Genomic DNA, 20,453 nt, shown 5'->3' with positions numbered 1-20,453 from the left:
ATTATGTGAGTAAATATGGTATTCTTGTCGACAGAGCTATCTAGTCACGAAAGGAACTATCTAGTTACATGAAATTAAAACTATCATGCTGTAAAGCACTTTTCTTATGATTGTACTTTTGTGCACACTAGAAAAACGGTCTTCAAAAAGAGTATTGTTACTTTTTTTTTCATAACAGAAAAATGAAATAATATAATTAAAAAATAGATTGGATACCACTGCCCCTCGCAATAAAAAAAATATATACAGGACAGAGAAAAAGTTCAACCATCACCTGAGTTCTCCCGTGAAATCGCCAGAAGTAGCGAATTCCATTTTAAGCCGTTATCAACCCTCCCAACAAGCATAAGACTTCATAAGGCTTTGGATATTGCATAAGGTAACACTTAGCTAAATCCAGGAAACAATAAATCGATGTTCTGACACCTACTAATGAAGCCATAAGCACTTCTATAGGTTAAAGACATCATCATCATCAGCCTGACTATACCCACTGCAAGGTGAAGGCCTCTCCTATATTTCTCCACTTAACCCGGTTAAAGACATGCATTGAGTCATATTTATTTTTGTATTTTTAGTTTACATAATGCAATTCTTTTTAGTGCCTGATATTTATAAAGTACTTGGGATTGTTTTTTGGAGATTTCGATAAATATCAAAGTTAGAGTAGATTTTTTAAATTCAAATCAAATTTGTCCATTTTTTTATATTTTTGACTTTTGGCTGACTTCAAAATAGTATGGAGATAGAAAATATAAACAAAAAGTATCAGTGAAAACACTTTATTGAGTCGTGCCGCAATGTAAGGCTGAATAGCGGCAATTTTAAGACAAGCGCTCTGTTTTGTATTTATTTTTATAGCTTTAAACAATATAATGCAGCACTCTTTTAGTCTGTAAAATTTCTGAGGTACTGAGGATTCATGAGAGGGATTTTATTAAAGATCGAAGATGATATTTCCTTTTTTAAACTGGAATCGAAGTTGCCCCTTTCTTGCTGTTTTCAAATTTCGGGCTATTTTGATGCATTGTGAAGAACACATCTAGCAACCTACAGTTCCAAATTTTGTACGAAATTAAATGCGTTTCTAGTAGTTTTTATAAAAGTAAAAGTTGCACAGATTTAGTGAGTAAAAAGTAGTAACAGATGGCAAGATCTTAGTGCGGAAGCAGTAGATCTCCAAACTTGCAACTTTTTGAAAAGACAAAAATGGCGTTTTCCACCTCTAGCGATATATAATTTTTTCCCATGAAAATTATACCGCATCTTCCAAAACTAAGGTTCATTCCTTTGTGCCGAGGCATTTGCCTGCTAATTATTGAGATTTCATCGAACACAAAAAATGGTCATGGGACCTCGATTATCGTTTTCATCATACTGTTTCACTGAACACTTCATAAAAGTCCTTAAAACAGTTAGCTTAAAAGACAACAGGCTCTCAGCCGTAGCAGGCATGCTCCTTACCACAGAGGGATGGTTACTGTCAATGAGGGGTTCGAAGCTGGCGACAAAACCATGCCATTTTGCAAGCTTCGGGAAAATCTGGTGCTTTTTTCAACACAAAACTGAAACCGAGCACAATCAGCGTGCAGGAGGCTCACTGGGAACTGCATGTGCACTGGTGATATGTTGCAATGACTACAGCACTTAGCTAGAACTGGCTGCTGTCATGCACTAATTTTTCCTCCATTACTCTGGACACCTGGTGGATGTGTAGAAGTGAAAAACTGCAGTGCCGACATCACTCAGCTGGTTTTTGCTGACTGCTCTCTGCTGCCGGCGTGCAACAGAAAGCGGAGCCACAGAGAATGCTCATTCGGTAATTTTGTCGCTTTTAGAAATAGAATCAGAAAGAAAAAAAAAATTCATTTTCACTATCAGGTGCCAATGTCCAGACACATGCTGCTCTTCAAATTCAACAGACTATTCGGCACCCTTTCAAGGCATATCTGCCTGAAATAGTGGAGGGCCTTTTTAATGCTATCCCTGCAGCCAATAACAAGGAACCGGGATCTAATTTACAAGATAGATTGAGCATAACATAATTTGCCCCATTAGGTTTCATTTTACTTACCTGGGACAGAAGCTGATGCAGGTGACAAGGAAATAGTTGTTGTAGGGATGACGAGTGTCTGAACAGGGTGGCGCTGCGCCCGTGGAGATGTCCCTGCCAGGAGTGGAATTTGAATAATGGTGGGAAGCTGTGCTCCCTGTGAACCGCCAAATGGTTGCGTCTTCAGTTCCAGGCTTGACGCTGCACAGAACACAAACCCCTCTGTTGCAGGCACACTGCCAGATAAGTGCAATCTTAACCGCTTGTGGTAGCGATCATTAGTCAGGCATCGCCCAACACTCAAGAATGGCAGTTCTAGTTAGATGTTGTACAGCATTTGCCAAATGCCACTGGATTCGTTTTCTTTTTGCTGTATTGGTGACATCAGATGTTAGAGACCCTTCTGAACTGAATGGCGGCATTTTTTTTGGCTCATATCCAGGAAGGAGTTGTGAGAGTTCGGCAACAGTGACTGTGACTTCCCTTCACCAAAGTAGAGAAGCACGTTTCTCTTTCAAAAGGTACACCTAAATGCCTGCTGATCTTAGTGGTGATGACAGTGATTATGGGAAATGTGGGGTCAGAGCTGACGACTTTCAGCTCAAAATATGCATTTTGGAAGACACCTGTGAGATAGCAGCGGAAGCCGTTTTTTCTAACAAATTGTGAACTGCGGCGCCCAATGTCTCGAAGAGACACATGGGTTACGAGAGAGGGCCATAGTGGAGGGCTTCAGAATAATTTCGACCACCTGATGTGCACTGACATCGCACAGCACATGGGTGCATTTTGCCTGCACTGAAACAGGATCACTGTGGCCTGGAGTGAACCAAGGCCAGGGGACAGTTGCTACTTGAAGCACCTGCGATGAAATATTCAGGAATGTTTTATTGTGCTTTCGTTAGGTGAGTTCTTATATGCTTCTTTAATAAATTTGATAACACGATTACAGCAAAAATGTGGTCTTGCTGCAGTTTCGTCAGGTCAGGCCTCTTCGTTGTAAATGCACATAAGTTTAGCCACTGCCGTCATGATCATGCGCAAACGCATCGTTTTTGTAAGTGCAATGTCGAGACCGATGTTTTGTTTAATTAAAGTATGCAATTCATGTAGAATATTTTGTGTTGCTGCCTGGCTAGAGCAAGACTGCTTTTGCGGGTGCCCTGCGCGCCAAGGAGCATCGTGCTACAGTTTTACTAACGTGCCTGAGGTGCTACAGGAGAAGAACAGATATGCATGAGATGTGGGTGCTTAACAAAATATGGCGAAGCGCTGGGTGAGAGCTGCATGTGACAAAAACATATAAAAAAACAAGCAGCAGTGGCACAAGTGCAGTAGGTCCTCCCAACGAACCCACTGCCATAATGGATTGAATTGGCTTGTTGCGGCAAGAGCGGCTTCCGCAATTTTGAAGTGAACATCAATGCGTTTCAACTGCGGGTAAAATTTGAGGTTTCTACTGGCCGTACACATTGCTAATAATTTTTTCAGCGCTAATAATGGCAAAATATAGCAATTTAATGCATGATATACCTTGTTCTACTCTCGGGTAGGTACAGATGCATTTTAGCAATCAGAGTGTTTACCACCGAATAAACAGGAGCTGCTAGTGCGGCCAGCCGCCCCACTGCTTTTATGAGAGTGTCACCCCAATGCTTCAGCTTGGTAGCTGAGTGTCCTAACCACAAGGCTACTGTGGAAGGTCTTTTCTGGTTGCTGGGAGTTTCGAAGGTCAACAGCTTCATAGTACTGCAAATGCAGCTACGCACTCAATGACAGAAGGAACAGGAAGTCGCAGAGGGGTAGTACAGGCTTACAAAATGCGGCAAAGTAGCTGGGAAATGCAGGACAGTACTGGAAACAAATTGCTAATCAGGCACTTTTACAGAGCAGCTTCCCTATGCACCAGTAGAACTGCACAGAACAACTTCTGACTGGAACGACTGACAAAGCAGCACTACTCCACAAAGGATTAAGCAGTGCCAACTGATGTACAATAAAAATGCAATAACTAAAATATCAGCATTCCATATTTTCAGTAATTTAGTCAAGTGTTCAGCTTTGTCATCTTATTTCAACAATCTTTTTGTTTGACTCAAAGTTTTCTTTTCATTGCAGCTTTACACCTGCTGATAAAAAGTGACTGCCACAGCTGGCTTAATGTTTCTAAAAAGCCTTTACATGAAATAAGGACAACTGAAGAGACACTGATGACAACTCCATCCAATTACTGTCCTAGGCAAAACTTCTCTGCCTCTCTCTGTCTATGCTGACCTTTGTCCAGAAAAAGAGACATTTATCGGAGATATAATTGGACGTACAGATCTTCCCATCGCTCGAATCAAACTCATGGCGTCCTTACCGAAAAGGACTGATTGCAATCTTTAGGAAGTGAATGGCAGTGCTTGAGCCCAAAACTGATGCCAATGCACATTTTACCGTAAAACCTCATTAATTCGAAGTCATCGGGACCAAGAAAAATGAGCGAATTAATCGGGTTTTCAAATTAACCCAGCAATGCAAAAAATCTCCCTTTGGAATGCCCGACATTTCACCCAGGCATGCAGTACATCTAGCCAAGTGGTAGCTGTGCATATTGTAATTTCAAGTTGGCACGACCTAACAAGTTTTCGCGATAAAACGACTAAAATGTTGTTGTTTTTTTGTCAAAACAAAATCAAGGCACCCCTTCAATCTCTGCTTCAACTGTCTACAGAGAAGTCACGATGCTGGGATGGGGGTGGAGATTTGAAATAGAATTTGTACATCACATAAGCAGTGCCAATAGTGGAGCGAGTGCTCGAAATCTTAAGACAGGCAGCTCGGTTACATTGGCACCATGAAAAACAGCACTGCAGTTTTTGTGACTGCAGCATTTGCCCTATGCTACCAGACTTTCGAGCATAACTTCCACGAAAATGCAATCAGGTACACAATTCTCCTGGCGCACACCATGCAAGTAAGCTGCCAACGTTGTTAGCAGATAATGCCACTCCCTTTTTGATAAGGAAATGCAAATGTGACATAATTCTGCTTCACTTTTATTCGTGTTCTATGTCAACTATACGTACATTCAGCATGAGCTAACGTAACACACTGCGCTCTTCTGTATGCAACATATAATTTTCATGCAGTTTAGGTCCTCTCTTTGCTAAAGCGTCGCCTTTAAAATGCATTCAAGACAGAAAACCACACAACCAAAGATGCTGCCATACTTGTAGCGGCACTGCCATCAGTAGCGCTGCTATAAGCAATAACGGTTGTTGGTATCTGCGGCAGATATCACCAGATTTATTTAGCTTATTTATTTAGCCTATTGATTCATTTCATCCTACTTCAAGCTATTTTAGTACTCTCAGTTATAGATTTAACAAAATCTATGCGTCTTAGCTAATGACACATTCTGCACGTGACTTCAGCAGCGCGGCAGTCGTTGTGTGCACAGAGTCACTGTACTAACTGCATGAAAGAGCACTGAACAAAGGTAGAGGGGGAGCGTCAGTTCGCAAGCCGAGCCAACGTTTTGACAAGGAGACTTGTCTTTGTCTCGGCCTAACTGCATGCCGCGTCCACAACATCACTGTTTGCAAATGCGCAATACCACTGAGAAAGCGAGACTACCATATGGAGAAATTAAGTTTTAAATGGTTCTGCCATGTTTCTTAGCTCCGCAGCCGGGTATTCGTTAATTTTAGAATGGAGCTTTCCAATGAAGAAAATATTGTTGAAAAAGTCAGTGGACTGTTTCTTTAAAGGAACAGTCACTAGCCAGTAATCCTAGCATGCAAGATAACACATTTTCTTTACTCACCAGCTGCAGCACTAGCGCTCGATTTTGCCTTTGTGGCACTTAGTGGTCCAGTTGATATTTGGCCTCCGCCTACAGTCAAATAAAAACCAGTTACACACTATCCTCCCACAAGGAAGAAAAATTAAAAACAAAGTCAGATGGTTGAACAATCGGACAAGAAAAAAAAAAGAGTAAAGAAAGATCTCCCTGTGAATTTAAAGGTTACCCAGCGACAGATAACACCAAACAACACCCTTTGCCACCATGTCAAAGGTATGAGGGGCAGACCAAAGCGTGCAGCAGCACTTCTTACGCAAGTCGCTGACAAGGTTGTCGCTATTCATTACACTCCCCTTGTCCTTAGCATGGTGGCAGGTTGAAATCACAGTAAATGTGCCGCAACCTTTGAGCCATCACACTCACACTCAGGCACACCCAAACACACGTTCATGCATGCCAACCAGCCACTCAGAACCAAGCACATTCATCCATGCACAGCACTTTGGCAGCCACTCGGCAGAAGGCACGCACTGAGATGATTCACAGCACCAAGAAGGTTAGTGGGATTAATACAAGAAGATGCACTAGAAGTTGGGAGGTGAAAGTAAAACTCACTGCAATACAGTACCAATAAAACCTTGGTTCAAAGCAAAGTGCCCTGATAAATTTACTATCACAGAATGCACACGTCCCCCTTCTCAGTTGGATACCTGCCTCAACAGTGGCATCCATAGCTTTTTAGCTATACTTGCTCAGCTATCATCCTCATGCAGAAAATAAGTAGAAGTGTAGGGCTTGGTCTAAAGGTGAAAATACAGAGTAAGGTATGCTACCTCACAGGGGAAAAATAATAATAATAATAAAAAAAATGATTCACTCTACTGTCATGCTGTCCAGCGCTTAAAAACACTGCTATCTGCCTACACCAAAATCAGTTACCTTTCCTACGACCGCTATCAACCTACACCAATAGCAGCTGCCTTTTCTAGGAAAATAAGAGCAGGTTATAATTTTTGCACAAGTAGGCAACATTAAAACAGCAAAAGGCACTGCAATAAGAGTTCCAGAGGTTGACCACATAAAGGGCTTTTTGCAAAGCACAGTATTATGCCAGTTCAGAGGTCCACTTTACATTTCACCCTTGCCGAAATATATATTTCTAGAGGCTGCTAACTGAACTCAACATTTTTAAACTAAGGTAGAGCGTTTCAACATAGCCACAAAGGATAAAAAAAGAAGATAAATGAACACTAAAATTTCAACACGTGGCATGAGAATTAGTTGAAGCAATTCCCCTCCTACACGCATACTTAAAACTGCTGCTGGTACCCAGTTTTTGACATAAGTGAATTCAGAATACAAAGCATGAGTGCAGCATATAGTATAATGCATAACACATTTTGATGAACCTGCAAGGGGTTGGCATTATGCAGTGAGAATACTTTGCGTCGTTCAGGACTAGAAGCCACTGTTTCTTCGGCAACAGACATTTTCAAGATGATCAGCTAAAAATTAACTTGAAGCTGATTAGGAAAAAGTAACCCAGCTCAATTTTTGAATGCCCAGCTGTACATAGTTCTCTCAGTGCATGCCAACTGCACATCAAGCACCCAGACAGACTTTGTTATTCAACATTCAAGTCCTTTAAGTCACCTAGCAAAAGGCAGAGAGAGAGAGAAGAAAAACAAAAAAAACTGAAATCACAATGATCTGATATATCGCATCCACACACCAGCTGTCACACGTCAGCCATGTACACACAGTCTCGGGAGCCACACAAAGTCACGCTTCAACACGGCTGTGTGTCACTTCCGAGAAATCGAGGAGGAGACAGGCATCCGCACGTTTTGCGTGATAGCTCAGGACAAAACCTGGCAGAGAGAAGACCAAGCACAGGGCAAAGGGCCCTGCGTGCCAATCTGTTCGAGCTGCTCGTCCTCGAGATGGACACAGCCACACTGCTCCAAAGCCTGCGACACCAGATCCCCTTCCCACCCGCATACACGCCCAGGAAGAAGAAGCTAAGTAGGCACTGTGTGTGAACGACAGATACGTGGAAGTCACTTTGTCAACCAGCACCAACCAAGCACCTGTAAAGAGGCATTACAACAAGAGTTAACAAAGGTCATCTTCACAGGGCAACAAAGGCGAAATGCAACAAAATGCCCCATATATCATGATACTCATCAAAAGCAGATAGCAAGGCTACAAAAGTTTTTACGAAAAGAAATCTCTAAACTCGCCAACTTCTGACAAGGAAAAAATTAATTGCTAAAAGTGGTGACAAGTCACCTAACTTAGTTAAACAGACTGCAAAGCAAAAAGATGTTCTCAGCCTGCAAAGCATCTTGCACATATCTTATGTGACTTGTAGAGGGAATCATGTACCTGCTGCTAATATTTTGTGCAAAAGCTAAATGGCTACAGAACAACACCCCAATAATGCCCAACAAAATTTACCTTTTGTTCTGCTTTTCTTTCATTCTGTAACAAAAAGCTATGTCTCTTCTTGTACATTAGGGTTTCAGACTGCCAAATTAGTCAAGTGTTAAGCTTGACGCGAAACATAATGGGTGCTGACAAAAACACTCTTAACGACTCTGCTTTCTGGTGTACAAATGGTGTGTGTATATATATATATATACACACTTCCATACTAAAATCAATGCCATGTGGGATTCCGTAACAATAGAGACAATAAAAAAAAAATATGTTTCGACTTCAAGAAAGGAAAAAGAAACTTTTGAGCTATTTTCTCTTAAAGGGGTCATGCCATGGTCATCCAATATATTATGGTTTTGTAGTCTGACATATAATACTGGACCTTATTATTTTATTTTCAAAACATGAGCACCCTAGACGCATTCTTTATTTCGAAGTAAGTGACTAAGTTGAGACCATGAAGCTCATCCCACCGACAGCGGTCTCCATGTTGAAATGCTTGAATTGATGTCATAGACCGACACCGGCCACCGCGTCGTCTGCTGCTGTGCTGACACCGATAAGCTGCCGACACACTGTACTGTGTTCACGCTTGCTCAAAGACCAGCATGACTCCCAATGAATGTACTAAGCATGCTTCTGAAAACATAACGCAGATTGTAGTGAAGCGCGATTTAAGATCTTGCCCAAACATCCACCTTCGGCGCGACCGCCAGCCGATGGCAGCATTGCCCCCGCCACTGCCACACTGGCCACGCCTTCCGCAAGCCGTCCGCGCTAGTGATACGTCGTATGCCTTGAGCCAGTGTCAGAAATGCTGCTAAAAATTGTTTTTCTCTTAATCATTATAGACCCTGGAAAAATGAATTTAAAAAGAGAATGTTTCTTGAGAAATGCTGATCCATACAGCGGGCGTTTTTGCCCACAGCAGCATAGCACATGTTCTTGTACGCTAGCTCTACTGCTTAGACGTCAGAAAAAATGCTCATCTTACTACGAAGCAGTGGGGTTGACAGTAAGGAAGTTTCATGATCAAGTGGCCCATTTACTACAACGCATCTATTATCAATTACAAAGTGCCGTTTGCTGTGGCTTCGAAGAAAAGCAAACTATATAGGTCTAGCGATGATTAGGGGGAAGCAGATGGCCAGAGCGCTGTCGTCCGCTGTGCTCATGGGCGTCACCATTGTGATAAGCTTGAAGCATCCAGTGATGTAAGCCTCTTGAGCTTATCGTCTGCTTTCATGATGCGGCTAGGACCAGACTTGGGCCAGACAACGAGCAGTGTAAACGATGCTGCTATGACGGGACGGGCTACCAGGCGCCTCAATGTAGCGTGCCACACCTTATACACTATGCTGCTGCACTGTCAGGTGGTACTCGAAGATTGTAGTAAAGCACTGTCGGACAGCACTCCATAGACTGCACATTTTATGTGTTACTTCTGAGACATGTTTCAGTGTACAATATGCATGTGGTTCGAACGGGCCAACTCAGGCGCCTTTCGTACTCGGGCGCCGACATGCATCTGAATCTTGCCGATAGACATCACTATTTCCTGAATTAAAAGCGCTAACAGAAATATGAAAGCTCAGCTGGTGGTAACCGCAGTTAGCGGCATGACTGCTGTTTGGTCCCCCGCATCGGCTTGCCGCGGCTTCGCGTAACCAAGGTTGACGTGCTGCTCGTGCACACAATATGAAGCAGACGACGCAGTGTCGGTTTATGTCAACACCGGCTATGCCGGTTGCCAGGTCAGCAAGCTGCCCACAAAGAAATGAAAATACCAGTTTTAAAAATAACTGTAGTGCCAATAGAGCTAAAACTTTGAGGTATAGTGACTTGGCACACTAGGAATAAGATGCCATAAACAGTTTATAATCCGAAATCGGTGTCATGACCCCTTTAACAGCTCACAGAGACACATGCAACAATGGCAATCAAAAAATATTCACAATGCATATACTGATAATACAGCACTGCTAGCAAGGATTTCTTAATAACAACTAGAACACACTGTGTGCTGCGTAAAGTAAAAAAAATACATTAGCAGGTAAATAATTCTGCAAGCATTAACTAGTGATTACAATTCTTATGAAGGCGAAAAATGTGCCATTACAGGATAAGTTGGCATACCAATGCGCCAAGTGACAAGCAGCTTCATTTTATCTGTCATTATATTAATGAAATCTACCCTACTGCTATACATGGGTGGGACATGAGAAAACATGCTTCAACCTCTAGAAAAGAATTTCTACAATGCACCAGGCACTTAAATTACTTGACACTTAACCCTTTGTAGGACAGTCGTATACATATATAGTGCTTTCTTGGCATGTTTTCGTCGCAGGCCAAAAAAAGAAGAAAAAAAAAAACTTCGTGCACCATTAACTATGTATTTTGTGTTCTGCCATCTATAAGTTTTCGCAAGCATATGCGAGGATTTCAACGTCAAGCAATTCGCACCCTCTCCCTCCCAAAGAAAGAAAGGGTGGGAAAAGATTAATTCGTAAGAGCTGGTGAGTGTCTAAATTTACTCTTTTTTGAACGTTCTTAGTGATGCAATTCCAATTACAGGCACGTTCATCAATTGGGGCTCGGGGGCATAGTGCTTCAGAAAAAAAACTGTTATTAGGTTAGATATTACCTAATAGCCCTCCCCGTGAACTGTTTGCTTATGGTATCAGACTTAGCAATTCACTGTTCACAAATGGACAACGGTTTTAAAGCTCAATATAGCAATGCATCATACTTTTCAGGCAGGTACTTTATAAAAGAAGCTGTGGACCTCTTGTTTTTTCTGAAAACCCAACGCTGAGCAAAGTGATGAATATGTTTTGAAGTGGGCACCTACACATGAAAGTGAGGCAAACAACAGCGAGCCTTGTTGCAATACTACTTTACAAAAAAAAAAAAAAAGCTTTGAGCCGTACTCCCTACAAACAAAAACGATATGCATCATTGGAAAGCTGGGGAGACAATGACACACCCAGAAAATGCCTTTCATTTGTAAATGAACTGAACGAGTGTTTCGCTGGGCACTATAGTCCTTCCACCCATCAGTCTGTGAATGACAACACTGTAAAAAGCCGTATAAAATATGATTTTTTTTTTTTCAACTTTATTATGCAAGATTTCTGCCTCATATTATATGCAGATCCAAATAAATTTAAGCCTAAATTCGCAATTTCTGCCTCATTATTAATCAGCAATATCAGCATTAGGCGCCCAGCCAGAGGAAGTGCTATCTAGCGGTGGCATCAGCCACGATGGCGTTGGCTGGCTCTTTCAATGGTTTTGGCTTCACCACGCTGGCCCTGCGATCCTCACAACCATAATGCCCGCGACACACATGTGGCCAGAAGGAGGTCGATCACGCCTTGCACGATGTAGGGATAGCGAAAGGATCACTCGGCACGTTGCACGGGTCTCTCATGGGCCACTCCAGCCATGCTGGACATGCCCTACAGCCGAATTGCACACTTGACCAGCACTCCCAAGGAGTGCGTCGGCCATGCCTTTGAGAAATGCAGGATACCGAACATATTTAGAAATACTGAAGAAAAAGATGTCTTTAGCTACGGACTCTCAGCAGACAATATACTGGACAATGACGATCGCGAAAACCTTGAATTCGAGAACACTTCCTGGATGCATACACTCTGCACCTGCGCACGGTACGTGAAGAGGCGCATGCTACCTGCTCATCCCGCTTCCGATCTGGAAGCGGCCTACCGGTTTTAGAAAAATTGAGCACGATGTGGCTTCCACGATGCCAGGAAAATTTGAGTTGCACTTTTTACGGTGCGTGAAATTCTCTGACAAAGCATGTCAGCATGAGAAGAGGAGCGAGCCAGCATTGGCATTATTAAGGTTCATGGCACTATTCGGCACCAGAGGTGGAGTGGCGTTAGACGCGAAAGCACAGAGCGTGTGCGCCTCGTGGGGCAACCGCGAAACGTAGTGCAAATAAATACTTTTACCGATCTTTCCTCGCTCGCATTATACATGGATAAAAACTTTTTCTTCACGTTTTTGCTATCCCAAAATTACATGCCATATTACATGTGGGTTCGTATTAGTATGTGTGGGTTTTCGCGGTACATTAAGAATCTGCATCCTCAGCAATCCACAATACTAAAGGACAGATTTTGAAAGGCTCGTTACCTCAGTGAAAATGCCTTAAGAGCGGCGTTTCCTCCTTCGGCAAATTTATAAATACACCTAAGCGCGCCTTATTTAGGGCGTATAAGGAGGGTGCGCTGCTCTTAAGGAATCCTCACCGAAGTAAGGAGCCTTGTAAACTTTGGCCCCAAGATGCTACAGGTGGTGCTTGACCGTGCAAAAGCAGATTTGCATGAACTTCTTGTACTAAATGTAGATACCATGTTTTATAATGCAACTAATGCTTTAAGTCTTTCTACCAGTCAAGTGGTTGTAATTTTTAAGGCACATTTCAGGTCTCGTAATATTTTTTTCACATGTCGAAAGGTCAGCAGTCCAAATAAGCACTATTTCGGAGTTCTCGTTACAAAGACAGTGGTACAAGTGTGTGCCACTTTCTTCTCCAAAACCAGTAGTTGAAATGACTCGAATAAATGTTGCTCAGTATCTAGAGAGATTCTGAGTATATTTTTATGCATGTATGCACGTGAACATAATTTTCATGCCTCACAAAGGGTTAAATGAGCGGCTAAACTGATCAACCAGAATAGTACCTGCCACATGCACGAGCTAGTAGCAGTAAACGACAGTACAATACAGAACTATATTCAGGCTGTATTAGGAAGTTCAATTTTATCAGTACTAATCGTTCAAATAGTGAATATTTTCTGACTAAAACAGGAAAGCTCAGAAAAAATTTAACCCTCTGCATTTTCGTGCATCTTTTCAGCTCCGGTAGGTAGAGTTTTGGTTTGGTTTGGTTTGTGGCGTTTAACGTCCCAAAGCAACTCAGGCTATGAAACACGCCGTAGTGGAGGACTCTGGAAACTTCGACCACCTGGGGTTCTTTAGCGTGCACTGACATCGCACAGCACACGGGCGCCTTGCTTTTCGCCTCCACCGAAAAGCGAGTTTTATGACAGGACAAGGTGCATGGATAGACGAGAAATTAAGGCAAGTGGTAGGTCTGCACTATTCCTGCACCTTCCTGGGGGGGAAAAAGCAATGGCCTTCACTGTCCCACCCATTGCAGCAGAAGCAAAGAAAACCAGCCTGAAGATTTGCTGGTGAGGAGAAGCAGGCCTAGTGGCACCTCAGTGCACAGTTGTCGCTGCAGCTTACACGAACGTCCAACCGCACAAAGCACAATCAATGCACAATGCTTAATGGGGATATGCAAAAAGTGTCGAGAAAAACCTCCGTCTGCGGCAGAGAGAGGAGGAGGAGGAGGAGCCGCCCAGGCAGGGGAGGTGTGAGCGATCACACCCTTTGCACAACACACCGAAAACCCCAGGGAGGGCGCTCATCCCTTTAACCTGCAGTCTGAGAAATGGGGAGGAACAACACAACAGTTTTCTCTCGCTCTCGAGTGCCACAATTCGTTAGGTGCGACTACTCATCACTTCAAATGAGGCAGGTCAAAAAAAGAAAAAAAGAAATCATGGTACACATACACACACTCTTTGGTCAAACATGCTGAAGGCTGGCCTTCAAAAACAGCTTTTCCCATTTCCTAATTCAGTGCACACCTGACCCTTGCTTGGTTTTGATTTTGATTTCGAGACAATGCCAGTGTCCTCTCTCAGGATGCGAACAATGTTGCAAACAACCATATCTTTACTGCACTTCAGGTGGCAAACCAAAGGCAGGAAATCTGTCTTCTGTCAAAATTTCACTGGCCAGACAACCACTGGTTTCTTTTTTATTCCAGTCAAGCTAACATGCCGTGCCTAAGGCATTTTGCTGCACCTGAAGCACTGCTGCAGTGAAGATGGTGTATTTGCATTGCTAAGTCAAATGATGGTAGGCCAATTCAGCTAATTACTTAAGCCAGACACGCACACACACACCCACGCACACCACATTCAAACACATGCTTCGAAAATGGGTCTCCAACCAGAGAACTGTGCTGTATCATGGGCAAGGTACCTTTCAGGACACAGTTACTATTTTGTCAGTAATTAGAAAAACTAGCACGAATTCCAAATTTCAAGAACCAAAGTTCATTATTAATAAGCCAGTCATGTGCAGAAAGTTAAACCAAGTTATTTCATCAAATTAATTTCAAAGCACTATAGTAACAGTATCCAAAATGGTTTGGCTTGGTTTGGTTTTCGGTTTTAATGTCCAAAGCAACTCAGGCTATGAGGGGACACCGTAGTGAAGGGCTACGGAACTTTCGACCATGTGGGGTTCTTCAATGAGCATTGACATCACACAGTAAACGGGCGCCTTTCCCCTCCACTGAAAAGTGGTCACCACGGCCGAGATTCGATCCAACATCCATGGGCATAGCAGTCAAGCGCCGTAAACCCTGAGCCACTGCAACAGGGCACAGTATTCAAAATGCATTTTATACTTCTAAATACGTAAAACCTCGTTACAAGAGACACTCAAGAGACCCGAAAAACATGTCTCTTGTAAGCAAGGTCTCTTGTAACCAAAAATTCTAAAAGCACTTTGTTGATCAGTTTACTGCACATCAGCATATAAATACATTCAGACGCATTAACAGGAAATTGTTCAGGAAAGCTTAAAGAAGTTATTCATACTAGTATGTATTTTTGTGAGTGCAGAGTGTATTCTTTCCCAAATTCAAGCCTTCCTATTGCTCTAATACCTTTGAGGCACTCTTACATGCTTGGGACCCTCAGATGCTTACAAGCTCGTCACCCTCAGATGATTCACAAAGAGAAAGACATCAGGAGTCTAAGCTTTCATCTTGTGATCAAATTTTAACAGTGAGGAGTTAAAAATGCTGAATGTCATTCATGCATTTTGATTTGCTTCGTAGGTAACAGTAATGCGATGCCATTTTGACTTTCCAATCATGGGGAAGCACTCCTCAGTTCCTGACATACACAACAAAAAGGACACTGATATGGAACAGAATTTAACTAAGGGAATCTGAAGTGCATCATGTATGAGACGGTATGCTTCAGCTGCATTGCATGAGCACACCTGGGTTGTGTCTCTTCTAAATAGTGAAGAATTTACTGCACAAACCTGAAAAAGTTGTCCTTAGTAACCGAGTGTCTCTTGTAACCATGTCTCTTGTATGCAATGTTGTTAACGTGGCAGACATAGGAAAACCAACCAAACCATTTTCAAATGTCTCTTATAACCGAGTCTCTCTTGTAACGAGATTTAACTGTAGTACATGATAAGCTATGGGCAGAAGTGCCAGTCCGTGCAAACTAGGATGACACTCCTCTGCTATATCTTTATACTAGTGTTAAATACATTGGCTACAATTATTCCAATACTATATTAACTGTGAATGCTGCACTAAGCTTAGTACAGTAATTCTTGCCCAACCAAATTTCCCATTTTGAAACTCAGCACAGATAACATGCCACACCAATTACGTGACAACAATTTCATTCAGTCAAGCATTTCCCAAACTTGCTGCAAAAATGAAAGCATGCGAATTGAGAACACCGACCATGTAGTGATACACAAGAATGAGTGCCTGAACCAAAATCATCGATTACTTATGCCCCAAAGAATACAGAGCATGACACTGCACACAAAAAACAATGGAAGAACAGATTAAGGCCATTTTCGAAGCACTCAAATCCCATTCACGCCATGTGCTCATTCCAGAGTGAAAGACACGGAACTGCCACAATGTTGGGGCCAATTTTTTACTGTACCAGCTCACTGTGGCAACTGCAATCGATCAAATTGGCCAAATTACTTTTTCCCACCTTTTTGTCTCTTGTGCCACTAATGTTTAGTGGTGGTGCTGTATGAACGCCCATTCTTTGTTCCCCTCCACCATTGGTGACTGTGCCCGGCTTTCGGTCTGAAAGTGTTGCCCTCGCACGCATCCTACCACGCACGCATCAGCAGCCACACCAGCTTAGAGGATGATGAGACAAAGAGGCACCGAGAAAGAAGGCAGCGCGAGGAGCTGCCCTGCACGAGACTGGCACGTGGGCAGGGAGGAAGAAGGGACACTTCCTGGGCCCTGCTGCTGCACAGCTGCGCACCTTGCACTCTCCCACTCACCTAAAATGGACATGCACACACGCACACACACCCTTGCACACAAACCGTGAAATTAAAACAAGTACGAAAAAAAAAAAAAAGACGAAAAAATAGCCTAGAACCCTCCAGGCCACACAGAAGAGGCAGAGTGCGCTGCTCCTCTAGGGCTGGAGGAAAGCTGTCTACATGAGAGGCAGACCCTCAGCATGCCGCCACGCGGCAAACAAAAGCACAACAATTAGCAAAGCAACAGGTGCACATTTTCTCTTGCACACAATGCCAGCCTGATATGTGCATGTGTGTGTATGTAAAAAAAAAAAAAGTGTGTGTGTATATATATAATATATATATATATAAAAAAGCAAGTGTGAGTAAGCTGATTAAGCTCTGATAGTGGTGGCAAAAAAACTATCAACAATTTGCTGCAAGCAAGACAGCGCTCAAACACACAGCGCTCATCTAACCTAGGTGCAGAATTTTAGCAGCTCTGAGAGTGTGACAGTTGAACTAATGTTGACCAATGTGACACCTGCAACGATCAAAGCTAGAAATGAATTGGCTACTCAGGTTTCGCTTTGCAATTATATATGCATATGTTTTACCATACAATGTTTAGTAAAGTTACTAAAGTGCAATGAGGACCACTTTCATACCTAGCTTGAGGAACAGCAGTCCAGTCACTGACCCCTTCCAGTGATGCTGGCTTCCCATCGACACATTCTTTTTGCAGTTATGCACCACAGCATACTATTTTCACTTCACTCTGTGCCTTCTCATACAATGAAAAAACCAGTTAAATTGTGCGATATAGCTCTGCTGATGGCATGACATGATCAAAGCATAGACTTTTATCCATATTTGTCAATATAAAGACATTACAGTAAAAGCTTGTCAATTCGAATTTCATGGGACCGGAAATAAGTTCCAACTACTGTCTCGAAAAAACTGGAGAGGACCCCTTGCACTACGGTAAATTTATCGGGTAAAAAATTGGGCAGTGGTCGCCTGTTTTTAAGACGCTAATAGCGTGGACAATGACTATTTTTGCATTCCATTTAATGGTTTACTATGTGTATGCTGTCAGGAGTGTCAAAGCAGATCTGTTCGAGAAATGGTAAGGGCCTTCTTAGCATCCTTCACGGTGTGACGTAGTTGCGACGGTGTCCCCTCAAAAGCAATCTACGTCGCGCGCGAGGCTACACCACACGACGAACTGAACGCACCTGACTAGCGCACATTTTTGCAACGACGGCAGAACGAAAAATGCTGAGTACTGCCAATAACCATCTAAAACACCATGCAAATGCAATCAGTAAGCTGGCTGATGCACGGCCAATAGGCGCTGTCCTTGCAGGCTGGAGAGAATGGCACGAAGCTCATGAAAGCGAAACCGAAATTAAGCAGTTGGCCTATAATTGGACATGAGGCAGTCCTGTTTCGTCATGCTCGCTGCTGCGCACAAGTCTGAGGTGTGCGGTCAACTCGGCAATATGCAGTTCAAGTTTCTGAAGCCTTATCTTCATGAGTGGCTACGGTGACAATCGTACCTAAACGTGGACTAACCGATATGAGCCCACCTGACGCCATAGGACTACGTGGGCATTGGCTGGACCGGCAGTAAGACTTATCGGTATTTTTAAATAAACGGGGGGTCACATTAAAGGGCATTCAAGTGCATGCGTCGGAGGTCACAAGAAAACAGGCAGCCACCACCCCACTGCCGCGCTGGTCCCGACGCCGGTTTGGCTTTACTCAATCCTCCATGGTTTTACCTCTTCTTCTTGTTTTGAAGCTGCGCAGCCTTGTAACTATGCTGCCATAATGCGGGGGCATTCCTTTGGACACGTGCTTGGCACCAGGCTGCCCAGATGTGGCGGCGCATAGTCTGAATGATCCGTGGCGGAACAGACTCTCATTTGAATCAACAGGCTTTTATACATAAGCTTCTACAGAACTTGGCTGGACCAAGTGGCGCAGTTCGAATTATCGAGGTTCGAATTAACGAGCTTTCACTGCAATTCTTTTTATTGTATAGGAACATATTGTTGTATCTTAGGCCATATGGCTCCCTCAAAGGACATTACATGAAGTTGGGAAGGCTACGTTTGTCACGAAGCTCAAGGAATGTCACTTTACCAACAAATGACTGGCACAATGCACATGCACACAAACATTCGCTCATAGCCATAGGCTTGGCCAACCCTCACAGTTAACGCAATTTTAACGAGTCAAGATTGGAGCTAGATTTTAAAACATGTAGTATAGTTTTCAACAGCTAGTGTTTTCTGGCAGGATCTTAATGTAGTCAAAACTTAACAACCCAGCCAAAACCAATCAAATACTCCATTCTATTATTCCCAGTTAGTACTTGAGATTTTCAAAAACTTAGTGATACCTCATGTTTTAATTCTTTGCTTTTGTTGTCGCCTTTCAGAACAGGTAACCTGCCTCTCCACACATATACGCTATTGGCCCTGACTTAACTGCTATCATGTGACATTAATTTTGCCCACAATTGTAAGAAAGCCTGCTCTTAATGATGATGCATAGAAAAAAAAAAGAAAACTTTAAATTAAGGACAAAGATAATAATATCCGCTAGGCAGAATGCCGTCCTGGCAGCCACCAACCACCTATGATTCGAGCTATGCTTTATTATAGGAGTGCTGTTAACAGAGATCAAGCCAGACTGCTGCCCCCCCTAGCATTCCTAAAGGATGCCTGCCCTGATGTACAGCACAAACAGGGCGCAACAGATACCTCCCCCCCCCACCCCCACCGAGAGGCTGGGGGCCAAAGAGACCTACCTGCCAAGGGCACATAGGTGAATGGGTGGGGCTCGCTGGCCCTGCCCCCACTGGTCACCACCAGGTGCACCACCACAAGGTGCCCCACGTCCAAGTTTCGGTAGGCAGGCACACGGCAAATCAGGTGAGTCTGCAAGCATCAATGCACCATTCGGCTCAGCCACCAAGAAAGCTTTCATCAAAGCCGAGCCCCGACATTCACAGTGCCACACTCTGGACAAGCCGTGGACGGCCTGGCACTTCCACAGCAATTTATTCTAAAAACGTATTTTGCACACGTCATTAGACAGGACTCTCTCAAATGTGTTGCCAATTTCTCTGCCTCTTGCTTCACAGCACTGTGTGGCACTGTAGTACCAAGAACACGACTTGACTGTCAACAGATGGCACTTGAGAAAAAAGGCCATATTTGTGTACAATCTATTTACCGCATATAAAGCAATGTGCCACAAAACAAGCAAATCAGCATGCAGCTGGCTCTCTTGCTGTCAACTGCTGGCTGGAATTTCCAGAGAGATGCCAAGTTTCAGCCACGGGCCAAGATGAATTAGTCTTCGACTTAAAGACAGCTAGTCAATTTGTCTCACAGCTGCACAGCTACAAAATGTGGAGAATATTCCCTCACTAAATGTTTTCTGAAAATATTAGTAACAGAAAAGGTCACTTTCCTGAACCATAAGAGGTGTTACTCCAGTTGCAACCACATAATATCAACTGGTGCATTCTATTGACATAATGCAACTCCCCCCCAAAAAAAAAAAGCAAACCATTTCATACAGACTAACTTTGTAGATTGCACTGGGCTTGACATTATTAATGCAGAGACTCAACCAGAAATAAATACCTTCAGTGCATAACCAGACTTTTAGTTTAGTGCCATGAATTGGTGAACAGGTATCACAAAAACTTAGTATGGGAACAAGTACCATTATCAAAAAACCATTACTGAAGGACTGCTTGTATGGACAGGACTACTAACGACCATCGAAAGTACACATTATTAGTACAGTGAAAGCTCGTTAATTCGAACCTCGATAATTCAAATTTTCGGATAATTTGAACTACACTACTTTGTCCTGCCAAGCTCCATAGAGATCTGTGTACAAAAAAAGCCCTTTAATTCGAACGTGAGTCAGTTCCGCTGCGGAAATTTTGGTGCGGTTGACAACCGGCTACAAAGGCCAGCCAGCGCCACAGCAACATCG

At 43.1% G+C, this 20,453-nt stretch overlaps 1 protein-coding gene and 1 long non-coding RNA gene across 5 annotated transcripts in view; one reads left to right on the top strand and one right to left on the bottom strand.

Annotated features, from left to right (window-relative positions):
• The window catches only part of LOC146205567 (uncharacterized), a 29,650-nt gene extending 24,609 nt beyond the window's left edge, over positions 1-5,041 (top strand). For both annotated transcript variants that reach the window (XR_014704205.1, XR_014704206.1), the window contains one exon: positions 4,172-5,041. This is a non-coding gene — a long non-coding RNA (uncharacterized LOC146205567). The remainder of the gene's footprint in view (positions 1-4,171) is intronic.
• The window catches only part of NFAT (nuclear factor of activated T cells 3), an 86,835-nt gene that overhangs the window by 9,056 nt on the left and 57,326 nt on the right, over positions 1-20,453 (bottom strand). For all 3 annotated transcript variants that reach the window (XM_084590256.1, XM_084590258.1, XM_084590259.1), the window contains 3 exons: positions 19,249-19,378; positions 5,865-5,933; positions 2,075-2,254 (listed from right to left, as the gene is read on the bottom strand). In XM_084590256.1, coding sequence (XP_084446382.1) covers positions 2,075-2,254; positions 5,865-5,933; positions 19,249-19,378 — 379 coding nt within the window. The remainder of the gene's footprint in view (positions 1-2,074; positions 2,255-5,864; positions 5,934-19,248; positions 19,379-20,453) is intronic.

Source organism: Amblyomma maculatum, chromosome 1 (genome assembly GCF_055883805.1).
Source record: "Amblyomma maculatum isolate TAMU_Amacu chromosome 1, ASM5588380v1, whole genome shotgun sequence".
NCBI classification, from domain to species: domain Eukaryota; kingdom Metazoa; phylum Arthropoda; class Arachnida; order Ixodida; family Ixodidae; genus Amblyomma; species Amblyomma maculatum.
This window is presented reverse-complemented; position numbering and strand designations above follow the sequence as displayed.